The sequence below is a fragment of the Cuculus canorus genome, chromosome 3 (genome assembly GCF_017976375.1).
Source record: "Cuculus canorus isolate bCucCan1 chromosome 3, bCucCan1.pri, whole genome shotgun sequence".
In the NCBI taxonomy this organism is placed as follows: Eukaryota; Metazoa; Chordata; class Aves; order Cuculiformes; family Cuculidae; genus Cuculus; species Cuculus canorus.
In genome coordinates this window covers 27,430,858-27,443,982 of record NC_071403.1, presented here as the reverse complement: position 1 = coordinate 27,443,982, position 13,125 = coordinate 27,430,858, and the positions used below count along the sequence as shown (strand labels likewise).

Below are 13,125 nucleotides of genomic sequence, written 5' to 3'. Positions count from 1 at the left end.
TTCCTTGAATCTGAAATATACAGACTATGCTGTCCTCTGACTCCATGTTCTGTTGTCATAAGAAGCTTGACATGCATATAACCTAATGCAGTGAGTTTAGAACTTAGTACAACTGGGTAACAAGGAAACAGCTTTAGGAAAAAGATTAATGTATGCAAATGACTGGTTCACATCTATCAGAATGCTAATGACAGTACTTCCAGAAATACTTCAGAGCTATAAAATCAACTTTTTATTGTTCCTCATCAAAGTTAACAATGACCTAAATGTGGACTCTGTGTCATATGTGATATTAAGTAAATCAATTCTCAGTGTAATTTGGGTTCCACTGAAGTGTTGGTTAATATCTTTATAATAAACTATGTTATGTCATGGCATCTCTTGTCATGCACTTATGATTATTTTGTGTTTTTAGAGCTTTTAGATCTTCAGCCTTTACCTATCACAGCCTTGGGACATCGGGAATATGAAGTTCTGTACAAATTCACACACTTCAACCCTATCCAGACACAGATATTTCATACACTTTATCACACAGACTGTAATGTTCTTCTTGGAGCGCCTACAGGTTCTGGAAAAACTGTTGCAGCTGAATTAGCCATCTTCAGAGTTTTTAACAAGTATCCCACATCAAAGGTTTGTAAAATAGGTTTTCTAGAATCATTTTATGTAGGCGTGTTTTTGGCAACACAAAAGACTATGGCAAACTGAACTTTGCTTTCTCTACTTTATACCTGTCTGGATACAAATTGATACTGCTTTATGTACACCATGCTTTTGTTTCAAATTATGTTAATCGGTGTACAATTAGAGCTAAATCTAAAGACATGACAAAGGGGCATGCTGGATTTCCTTTTCTGTACTTACCTGCATTTGCTGCTTTAATCTCATTCTCTTGACAGTGGTGCTGTTTTATAGCTATTCTTTCCACTGCATGTGAATACAACTAGTGCAGTCTCTGTCGTATTTAAACAAATAAATTGCAATTAATTACTACAAGCCAATTTTCTGTTCCACCTTGCCCAACTCAGCTTTTGGGTTTTTTTCTTTTCAAAGTTAATATATATCTGTATCTTGATTTAACCATCTTCTCTTAGTTAACCACATTTTAGTTTTGAAGTCTTTGGAAAAGGTATTTGTATCTATGAGTTTTAACCAAATAATAACCTTGACATTAACAGAATTCATGTACATAAATCCTTTAATCATCTTTGGAATTTCAATTTCTTCATGTCATTTGTTAGTCTAAGTTAGGTAAACAAGACACACACATTTTCAGCTCATCTGTTAGACTTACAAAATAGCCAGTTCTCAAAGGAATATATCTTTTAGGTTTTAATAAAGCTGAAAGCCTGGCTATATACTTTAAAGAATGTACAAGACTTCTTCATGTAGCAGTTTCTTCATGTTCAAAAGCTTCAGAATATTTAACTGTAAATCTGTAAATAAATATTATTTCTACATTCAGAGTATTCTCCCCTGCACAGCAGGCTTCTTTGCAGAAAACATTGTGGCATTTAGCTTTAAACAATCAACCTTTTAATTTAATTGGTGATTTTTAATAATTTAATGACATAACTAGAAAACAGGTAAGATTCTTATATCTTGGAAATTCTAATTATTTCTGTTCTAGAATGTTAGCTCGCAGATTTTTATAGCCCTGGCAAAAAAAAAAAAAAAAAAAAAGGTGTTATTTAGTGGGGGTTGATATTAAATGGTATAAGAAATACTTCAATTTCAAGGAATTATTCTTTCTCTTTCTTAATTTATTTGCTTGATAATGGCTCAGGAGACAAAGCAGGACTTTCAAGTGTTAAGTCTGTTTTAACTATAATCCTATTGTAGGTCACTTAAGGAATTCAGGCTTTAATCTTTTTATAGATAATGAGTATGTTCAACTCTCAAAAGTATTAAATGTTTCTTTGTTTGTAGGCACACTTTAATAAAGGTTTCTTCTTTAACTTCTGGTGTTGCGACTTTTCTATTGCAGGCAGTATATATTGCACCCTTAAAAGCACTCGTTCGTGAAAGAATTGAGGACTGGAAAGTTAGGATTGAAGAAAAACTTGGTAAAATGTATGTTTTCCTTACCTAATCAGAGAAATGAGAAGCAAAAGAACAGCCCATCAAGTATGAATAAAATCTACAGAATACCTCTGAGTAGTTCAAAATAGGTTTTGATTGTATGTTATCCTTCCAGTTTCTAGTACTGAAAAAATAACAAATGCTATCAATAGCCATTGTAGTGATAGCAAAATCAAAATTAAAAAAGGGATACACTTTGATACCCACCTATTCTCCTTCTCATTTCTTGCCAGGATAACAAATAGCAAAGCTCTGATGTCTCTCTGCAGTATCCTTAGAAATTGACATTGCAATCCAAAATCTCAGCTATAAGGAACTTGTAGGAGTTGCATGAACTGTATACTAATATTCATATATTTTCATTCATATATAAATTAGATATAATTTTATTCTTAGTAACATTAGTTTCTTACGGATCTTCTCAGGTGTTGGAGTTATGCCATTACTTTATGACATGTAAAGTATATCAGTTACATTGATACTTTCCAAAATTATATTTTCTTGAGTTAAAGATTATATCCGTTGGTTGTATGATTTAGGTCCTTTCCCATATATAAATACGTATCTTTTCCTGTAAGTTAAAGCTCAAAGCACAACACAAGTTTCACTAGAAAGAGATGTTACTCTGTGTAGCATTCAGTGAAATTACCAATGAGATTCCTGCTATTGTGATACTAATTGGCACCTTTTTTTTTGCTATTTTAATGACCTGTGAGAATAAATTATTAGTCACATAATTTTAAAATATTTTTAGGTAATATTTCCTTTTTGAAATTTACAATATTACTCATGACTGAAGTTTTGAACAGAATATACAGATTACTTTGAGGAATTTAAATTAGATGTTCAACTGGATATAGAATGTGTCGCAGAAATGTCAAAAATCCATTATATCCAGGCAAAAATGAGGGATCATCTCAAACGTTGTTTGTAAAACTTGAATGGATAATAAGTCAAACAACTGGAAAAACTCTGCTAATCTTCCCAAAAAAATGACCTTAGGATAATTTTTGCTCCAGTCTTAATGGAACTTCACCAACAAATGCAGATCCGCTACAATCTACCCTCATTATTCAAACCAGAGATCTGTGCAGAACAGCAGGCAGCAACTTGGTAGCTTTCTAGAAAGCTTTCATCCTGCCTATGACAGGATATTATGATTCATGTTATAACAACACATTAATATTCTTATATTATCTTCATTTTGAAAAATTAACCATAGATGGTTTGGGACTCATATTCTCCCTCTTCTTTTGACGAGGAATGGTATTTAGTATTTAAATGGTATTTGTTAGGAAAATAGAGACAGGTTTATTTATTTAAAATAATTTTGAAAATCTTGTTAGAAGTATTTGCTCAGGAGCAAAATTACTTTGTTTAATTTTATTTCTTCTCTCTTTTAAGAGTTAACGTTTAGGAATTAATATTTGAAGACTAAGACATTCTATTCAATATTAAGATGTTCTATAGCTTTGTTAAGCCAAGCCACTCTCTGTCTTGATTACAGGGTTGTAGAGTTGACAGGAGATGTGACTCCTGATATGAGAGCTATCGCCCAAGCCGACTTGATTGTTACTACCCCAGAGAAGTGGGATGGTGTCAGCAGAAGCTGGCAGAACAGAAGCTATGTTCAGAAAGTTTCCATTCTAATCATTGATGAGATCCATCTGCTAGGTGAGCATGTTTTGTTGTTTTTAATCAGAATCACTGCTGAATTTGAAGAAGTCTGCTGGTACTTATGACATGAATGTACTTTTTGGTATCTGAATATTTTCTTTTTCTCTATTTTTCAACGGAATTTTCATTTACTAGGGGATGAGAGAGGACCAGTATTGGAAGTCATTGTGTCTCGAACAAACTTCATCTCATCTCACACAGAGAAGCCTGTAAGAGTAGTTGGTTTATCCACTGCTTTAGCAAATGCCAGAGACCTTGCTGACTGGCTAAATATTAATCAGGTATGAGAAATGTTTCAGAAAGTGGGTACATACTTGTGCTGCAGAAAAGCAAAACAGCAATTTATAAGATAATTCAAGGTTAAACTTGAAAAAAATGTTTTCTTGTAGATGGGTCTGTTCAACTTCCGACCATCAGTACGCCCAGTTCCTCTGGAGGTGCACATCCAGGGCTTCCCTGGCCAGCATTACTGTCCTCGCATGGCTAGCATGAACAAACCTGCTTTTCAGGGTAAGCAACAAGCTCCTAAACCTTCTCCTTCTTTCTGTAAAAGAAAGACAGACTTTGAGAGCTTTACACAGTTCATTTGCAGCACATTTACAACATGTGTTACTGTATGTACTCTTGGCATGTATAGAGGGAATCTGCTCTGCTAATGGCCCAAAGCTATTTGTCTGAAACATAAAGTGTGCTGTGAATGCAACATATAACAGCGGAATGTAATGTATTTAGAACAGAAGAATAAAATCAGTGCTAATGAAGGGGAAATAAAATGTGCTTTCTCTTAGTGTTTGACACCACAAAGAAACATTTGTGTAAAAATATTTGAAATTTAGAAAGTAATAAAACCATTCATATTATCAATCTGCTGAGGTATTTTCATATCAACCACTGCATGTAAGCATTAAAAAAATTGTGAACAGAAGTTGCGACTCGAGCTAGCCTCCTATAATTCTAGTTTCAAAGCAATAACCATAAAATTCAAAATTTGTAGTGCATCCAGATATGCTTCTGTTTTCAATTTTTTATTCTTAACAAAGCTGGCAAGCAGGATAGATTTAAGAAAAACTCTCATATATTATTTGAACATGTTTTGGTTTGGTTGCATAAGGAATATTTATTATATCAATTAAAAATAACCTCCAAAATAAATTTTGTAATGTGAACTGCTGTTGATTGTGAGGTGACATTTGTGAGGTGACTTTTTAGCTGCCTTAATTAGCCTTATGACAGAAGCAAAGTATTGATTGTGGACTAGAGACCAATCTTGACAGTTCAGATTATTTACACCTCCACAAGAGCATTGTACAAAAACACTAATGAACAATAAATCTGTCTCGGGTTGGTCTACCACACCTGTTCCTGAAGCAACAAAAATCCATTAGATGCTGGGCTTTTAAAATATATAGATATATTGGCATATAAGTTGTAAGGTATAAATACACATGAATTATCCCACTTCAATAATTCTTCTACTCTGTAGTGTGTGTGTATGCTGGAGCACATGCTGGGTAGTATTCATGAACTGGAGAACAATATGTGATGGTGGATAGTATTAAATAGTGTTCAGAAATTAACAGTGCATAAATTTAATTGCTAGAATGAAAATTACATGAGACAACACAAATGGATTTATAAGAGATTTAGAGAGAGTATTTGAAATTTTATGTACACCTGTTTATACTTCTAGTGCTTACTGATGTTAGAAAATCTGCAGAAGTGTGATTTATTGGGGGCTTTTTTCTCCACTTGTTTGGCGTGATATAGGCATGGTTATTTTAGCATTTCTATGGTGATTCTTATTCCCGAGGCCATAAAAAATTTGCTTAAACCTGAAATTTTTCAAATATGGGCTGAGTAAGAAAATGTTTTTTTAAAAAAAGTTCTAAAACTGAGTTGGTTTAAATATAGCAGACTGATTAGTAAACAACAGAAACAAAGTTATTTTTTACCATAATGCCCGCTTTCCCAGAATCTGTTGGAATGTCACTTCCTACCTGTTTTACCTGTTCTGGGTTTGGTAGATCAAAGTGATCCTTTACAGGCAGACATGAGTTTATGTAGTTTGAGCTCTGGGTTAGGCAGAAAGCAAATTTTGGACCTCAATGGCGTTTAACCTGATAGATATCACAACAGAGTAGGCAAAACATAACATACTTATTAGGCTTAGGTAGAGAAAATCACAAGCTTTGAAGTCTAGAAAGTTTGTCCAGCTTTTGTGGTGTTTTGCTGAGGAGTTTTTCCTAACTGCTTCTCTTAATTAGTTCACAATAATCACTGAAGTAGCAGGACAAATTTACTCAGACTCAGATAAGCATAGTTATATGATCTTTGATTCAGAGATGATCACCTCAGTTGCATCTATCTGGCAGAACAGAGATGATATATGCCTGTTTATGATCTGCAGAGCGGTATATCAGCTGTCTGGGTATCTCAAAGAAAAACTATTTTTTGTCATTGATTAACTAATTCTCAAGTTCTGCTTTCTTTAACAGCAATTCGGAGTCATTCTCCAGCCAAGCCTGTTCTTATTTTTGTGTCGTCCAGACGTCAGACAAGGCTTACTGCCTTAGATCTGATAGCTTTCCTAGCCACTGAGGATGATCCCAAACAATGGCTGAAGATGGATGAAAGAGAGGTAGAATCATTTGACTTGCATTATTTGTGCTTTGCTTCTATTTTATTGACATTGGTTTGAAAAGAAAATACATGTAAAACAAGAGTCATTTGAGAATAGATCTTGAAACAGCTATGCAGATACTAAATTTCAGTTCATATTAAAACTTGTGTCAACGTTGAGACAATATAAGCATCTTTGCAAGACCTGAACTTTAGAACACAAACTCTTTTATCTTTGCTTTTCCGGCATATCTATTTTTAATGCTAATTCCTTTGTCCCAGAAAACATGTATCCCATGACACAAGTCTTTGATAAAAAGATAAAACAGAATGAAAGAAAGAGGATTAGTATTCTCTAAAGTTTACAGCTGGAAATCTGTGACATATAGATGTTGAGCTGGAATTTAAACCAAATCTCTTTCAGTGTTTTAGGACCAAAATCATGCATCTCATAAGACAACTCTGTGTGTAGAGGGGTTATGTATATGCATATGTACCTATGTGTGTATGTATATACATATGTCTTTCCATCCATGTCCACACATACATAGAGAGACAGATACTGCAGAACCAATGGTTTAAGAATAGGTCAGTCTTGTCAGTCTTGAATAGGTCAGTCAATGAAATAAATCATAAATCATTTTTATTAAAAAAAAAGATAGCTTCTGCCAGTATTTCTGTTATAAGAACACAAAGATTAGGAAGTAAAATACTCAGATGTTAAGCAATGCTGGAGTAAAAGTTTAATTTTTTGTTCTTTTTCAAGCAAAATAATCTTTAATTACATTTTCTTGTAATGTTTCTAGAGAAGCCTTTCATTTATTGCAAAACATGAATGATGGTCAAATAAACAAACATTTAACATACTGTTTTATCTGCATTCTTCAAAATGTATACTAGATTTTATTTACTGCACTTGGTTCTGTTTATAGCATATCATTGCTTCAAAGCAATTTTTTGGTTAATATTCAGATTTCTTAAATTTGGAAAGTTAGCTTTGTCTCAAAAAGTTAGCTTTCTCTACAGGCCTTCAGCATAGGAATTTCTGTGATAATATACTGCCAAAACACAGCAAAATACATGACTCGTAAATGCAAGGTCCAAACTGAATATTGTATGAGTGTTTATATATCAACAGTTGTATGAATAGTTATACAATTGTATGCAAAAACTTATAAGTCAATAAATATAGGTTTCTAGATGAGATTATTTGATTTTTCTTGCTCTTTGCAAAAAAATAGTGTGACTTTTCTAAGATAAAGCATAACATCTGTATCTTTCCTACTTTAGATGGATTTTAAAAGAGTAAATGGATGTCTAGCCTGATAAACTACTAATACTAAAAACATTTCTCAATTTGATGCTGCTTTTCTAACTGCATAACCTCTGTTTAATATTTCCTTGAGCAGAACAGAAACATTTCTTATCAGAATTATTAGTCCATAGTAGAGTACTCTGGTACTCTAGTTTACTGTAGTAGTCTGACCTACAATTAAATCTGCAACATGCGGCTTGCCCTAAATTACTTACATTACTGTGAATAGCTTCCCCATGTCCTGTGAGCCACTACTATCCTGAAAAGAACTGTAACTGAAGCTTCTTCACTTGCTGGAAAAGGGTTTTCCATTAGGAGTCTTTGAATTTCTTATGTTTCAGAATATACCTCTGAAGGTTTTGACAGAGGAGCCAACAAGGACAAGCAGACTTTGCATTTATTAGTTTAGTAATATTTGCATGTGATTTGTATTTTAATGATTTAGCTGAATGTTTGGAGCATAAGGTACCTATCAAGTTATTCAGTTTTGATTATGTACATATAAAAGACTGAGGATTAAGCCCTAAGTTGTTATATCTTACCACTATTATGCAGAATACAGTTGTGTTTGAAGTATCCACAATTTCAAGTGGACATTTCTTTAGGTAATTGTGGGATCAGTTTGTAGTTTTGTGTTTTAAATGAGCGTGGTAAGCCTGAGTTTCATTTGACATTGAAGTAAAAGACAAAGCTATAGAAATGCCACATATGCAGTGTAGTGCTGCTTAATTCTTTATCCATAATATTTTTTTTTAAAAAAAAACCTCCAAGTTATATTAAAGTCAAGCTTGGGCTAGGTGAAATAGACAAAATTCTCCCAATGTTACTACAGCATTTTTAAGTTTTAAAAGTAGAACTAGTGAATGCTTATAGTATTTCCCTATCTTAAACACTTGCCCTCGTATTTTGAGTGTTACTCAATTCCATATTGGATAAAAATGGACCAGTTAGAAGAAATAAATTGCGTTGCCTTTAAGCAACATTTTTTTGTTGCTGTCAGTTTTTCGCATTTGGGGATTTTTTTGCCAGACAGTGTTCCTTTAGGGAAACTTAGACAAATTATTTTCAAAGTGTTTTTAATTGTTAATTATGAAGTATGATGAGATATAAAAGATTTCTCATAAATGGGTAAATACAAAGTTTACAAGCTTTACAACAGGCCTTGACATTTTTCTTCATTCAGCCTTATTTGTCTGCCATTAATTTTGGCTGACGTAAGATTCCTTTGAGAACTCATTGATTAGTTTTGTATAATGGTGTAATTGGGTTTGCTACATGAGGGCCAAATGTTAGTCTTATAGCTTCCTAATGGGTAGACTTCGTAAGGCTTCTTAAAATGCTGTAAACAATGCCATCATAATAATGTCTAGAAGACTGATATTGAGGCAGACACAAATTCTTGCAGCCATTAAAAGTTATTTTTCTCTGTTACACTGCATGGCAGCTTTTCTGTGACAGTAACAGAGAGATTCAGGCCTTGTGAAAGGGGGGACTGGAGCAGGGGAAAGAGTCCAGTACTGGATCTTTGGTGCCCATTTATCAGCTATGCCATCATCTGACCTTCCCTCATCTTCTCCGTAGAGTTTCTATCTGTAGTATTAGTGCAAAACCAGGCTCTCATTTGGACACGTGAAGGGTTCTGTTCACAAAACTCCAGACTACTTCTCTTCACAAGTACTCTCAGATAACGGAGAAATCCACACCCATCTTTGCTACCCAGCTCCAAGTATCAAATTCAGACAATATTTTAATCAGTTATACTTCAAAGGTCATGAACTTGTATGAAGCTTCTGGAATACATATTTGTATGTGTAAATGACATGCAGAAACAACCTTTCAGCTGTTGCGACCAAAGTAGACAACAGCGTAGCTGGATTATGGAGAAGTCATACAAAATGTTCTTTCCCTCAAAGGAGTCAGTAGCCTAACGAGGTGCTAGTGAATTATAGTCAAGAAGGGATTTTGTTCTACATCCATGTACTGAAAATATATATTATAGGCAGCTCCATTCTGGTTTGGAGATGTTTCTTCCTTGAATTTCATGTCTGATACACAGTTTCCTGCTCATACCCATGTTTCTGCAGCATCCAGAAAGTTGAAAGGGATTCAGAAAGTTGAGACTGCAGTCAGTCTTCATAACACTGAACCAGACTTGATGAAAATTTATAGTACTGATAAGTTTTCCAGTTCTACTGGACCTATTTTTGCACAACAATAGTTAGATCTGTTTAAAAGATGCTATCCAACTAAGTTTTAGGCTGTGTGCTTTTTATTAAGAAATGTCCACTCAAATACCGCATGTCCAGTTTAGTCTGAGCAAGGATGCCTCCACTGATGCTGAAATACCCTGCTTACCGAGATTTCTTACTGCTTATTGGAGCTGATGTTTCAAGGCTTATCCCTACATTTCCTAATTGCTATGCATAGTATATGCAGAAGTTCTTCGGGATTTAAGTAGGACTGCCACAGTTTGCCCAAAATAGAGTATGAGTGGGCAGTCTTTTGAAGAAGAAAGAATAGTTACCTATTTTAGAGCCTTAGAGATGGATGTTTTTCTCCATCTGTCTTAGGATTTGAGGCCCAAACACAGAGTTTATTTTTCACTAGAGTGAAGAAGCAGCTGAAGCTGCCTTTTGCAGTAGTTACAAGGTCTTTTCAGTAGACAAAGATCATCCTACTTATGAGGCACAGGTGCATCATGACAGAAATGTGAATAGGCAGTGCATCTCAAAGAGAAGACTGGCCCTCTAAATTGGGTAATTCTTTATTTCTTTTTATTATTCATTCATGCCAGTGTGCCAAAGCAAAAGGAAACCTTGTGCTTACCCTGTTTTTTTTGTGTACTCATGAGATGATTTTTAATTTTTACAGGTAAATTTCTAATTTATAACCATCACCCAAGACTGTCACCTTCAGGGTTGTATCCCATTACTTCTTTTGTTAAAAGGGACAACAGTTCAGATTATCCTCTCAGAAACAGATACATCCACTATCTTTTGGTAGGCTTGGATGAGATCAGTTATGCTGTTCTACATTAGGAGCTGTCTAAAGAGGAACAAGTCCTTCTCTTTCAGAAATCGCATCTACATCTGTAGTTGAGGCAGATGTTGCAATCTTTTTACAACATAATTTACTATAATCAAGTTTTCAGTTTATTTATTCTTCTCTAATGTTTTTACTGCTTTTTGGTTTTAATCTAAAACCAAAGTACAAAGTATTATTTGTTCTTTATTGTTTGAAGTTAGAGTGCAGTTCTTACCAGCAAATAAGTAGGGTGTTTCCTTATTTGATGTGTGTTTTGGTTGGGTTTGGGTTTTTTTTAAGAACTTTATTCCCTGGCCCAATAATTGGATTTTTTTTTAATATTTACAGTGCAAGGACTGAGAAAAAATGTACCCATGTACAGTTTTAACTTAAACCGCAATGATTTTTGCATTCTGCTTTGTGCATCATTTTACCATCTGCATCTTGTTAAGAATGTTCTTTATGAAACCTCTAGAAATAACAAAAATCTTTTAGCACGAACATACCTACTGTAATATTCAATAGCATCCATACCAGGCAATAGCCAGCTTCTGCTGAATTCAAGGGGACTTGAATGATGGACATTCATTGACTCCAGAAGAATGAATAAGGCCCATAGTTATTTTATTCTTCTAGAGATGAAGTGTATAAACACATGTGAGCTAATTACAGATTTGTGTATGTGTTCATACCCTATGTGGAAATATGCATAGACATATGCATGAGAGTCAATTAAATTTTACCATATAGTTCTCTCTTGCATTGCTAAAAACAACAACAACAAAACAACAAAAAAAAATCCCAAGAACTGTTGGAAAGACAAAAGATGACTTTTCCTTATCTAACCTTTAAATCAAATAGCCTGTTATCTCCATGTTATTGTTCTGAGGTAATGCTGTGCTATAAAACAGGAATGGAATAATCTGGTCTGTATCATGACTAGATATATTGCTGTCTTTTAGATGAGATTTTTACTGTTAAATATATATGGTTTAATAATATATCTCAACTGTTTAAACCATATTTTTAATTTTTCTTGAATAATCTTACTTGAGTTCTTTTAGGAATCTTGTTTATATGGGAGAGTTCTAGAGTATAAGGATGTCAGCTCTTCATCAAAAATAATTTGATAAGATGACTTTTTTTTCCTGCCTTTAAAGATCAGGAGAGTATCCAAGAATGATTTCTAAGAGTTTCACTCATTATAGAAGTTCAGCTTCTTTCTGCAAGATGTTGCTTTTATGACACAAAAGTGTGTCGTAAAAAATTAACATTTAGTTATAACAAGGAGATGGTTTTATTTCATTTAACATCTGTAGCAGATGTGAAATATGTAATTATTTTTGTAAAAGTCTTCATAACTTACACGATTCTTTTGTTTGGCACATCTTTCTTCTATTGGGCATTTTAGACAATTGATAAGCATTATTCAGTGGCATATGGTCTGAGTCTGACGTGCTTTGAAAAGAGTACAGAGTACTAATAATGAGGATTCTGTGAAAATGGGAAAACCAGCACAACAGATATGCTTTGAGAAAGTATGGGTTTTTAGCATCTTGAAACAATATATCACACTCAAAGGGACAGAATTGGGCTGCACAATCTGTTAGCTCATTCTTGTCCAATCTGGTCTCCTCCTTTCTTTTGGAGCCAGCATTGTCATCAACTTGCTGAATTATACTCTGACTGGAATGTATTTCAGGCACAGGGTAATGTATCTACTTAAATGGAATCCTATCTTTCTACAAAAGCTTTTTAAGTATAATAAATTTAAAATATAAAAAAGTTCTATTAGCTTAAAGTAAATGGTTCAACAGTTTACATATGTGCAGGAACAAAGAAAATGACTACTTATTAGTTTGAGAAAAAAATAGCTTGCTCAGGGATTAGAATATAAAAAATAGAAAAAAACTTTATTTTTTATAATAAATGTTTTTCAACACTACTAAAGTCCAAAATTGGTTTCCAAAGGTGTTTTATTAAAAGGCGGATTCCTAATCAACCTAATTTTATGAAAGCCTGGAAGGTATTTTTGTTTGTTCATCAAAAAAAGTCTGTGAAGGACAGAAAAACCTTTTCCGCATGGGCCCAATCCTGCCTGTCTGGGCGTCCAGAGAAAAATCCCTGCTTGCATCACTGTTATACAGGTCTTTTATGTCAGTACCATGTATGTTTTCTTATATTATCTTTAATATACTTTTTCTGTTCTTAAATATATTTTCTTTATTCTTTTATGATTTAACTTTACAGTTGTTTTCAGAAAGATAAATAGTAGTGAAGTTATAACTTGCAGAAGTGTTAGATTTGTTTCGTAGTCACGATGCTGTTTTCTTTTTCTGGTTAATGAATCCATTATGCCATTATTTCTTAATAGAAAGTAATAGTGTTTGTACACTACAGTGACA

At 33.7% G+C, this 13,125-nt stretch overlaps 1 protein-coding gene across 2 annotated transcripts in view; it reads left to right on the top strand.

Annotated features, from left to right (window-relative positions):
- ASCC3 (activating signal cointegrator 1 complex subunit 3) overlaps positions 1–13,125 on the top strand; it is a 265,663-nt gene that overhangs the window by 192,939 nt on the left and 59,599 nt on the right. For both annotated transcript variants that reach the window (XM_054061495.1, XM_054061493.1), the window contains 6 exons: positions 416–636; positions 1,991–2,076; positions 3,593–3,759; positions 3,898–4,043; positions 4,152–4,272; positions 6,258–6,400. In XM_054061495.1, the coding sequence (XP_053917470.1) occupies positions 416–636; positions 1,991–2,076; positions 3,593–3,759; positions 3,898–4,043; positions 4,152–4,272; positions 6,258–6,400 (884 nt within the window). The remainder of the gene's footprint in view (positions 1–415; positions 637–1,990; positions 2,077–3,592; positions 3,760–3,897; positions 4,044–4,151; positions 4,273–6,257; positions 6,401–13,125) is intronic.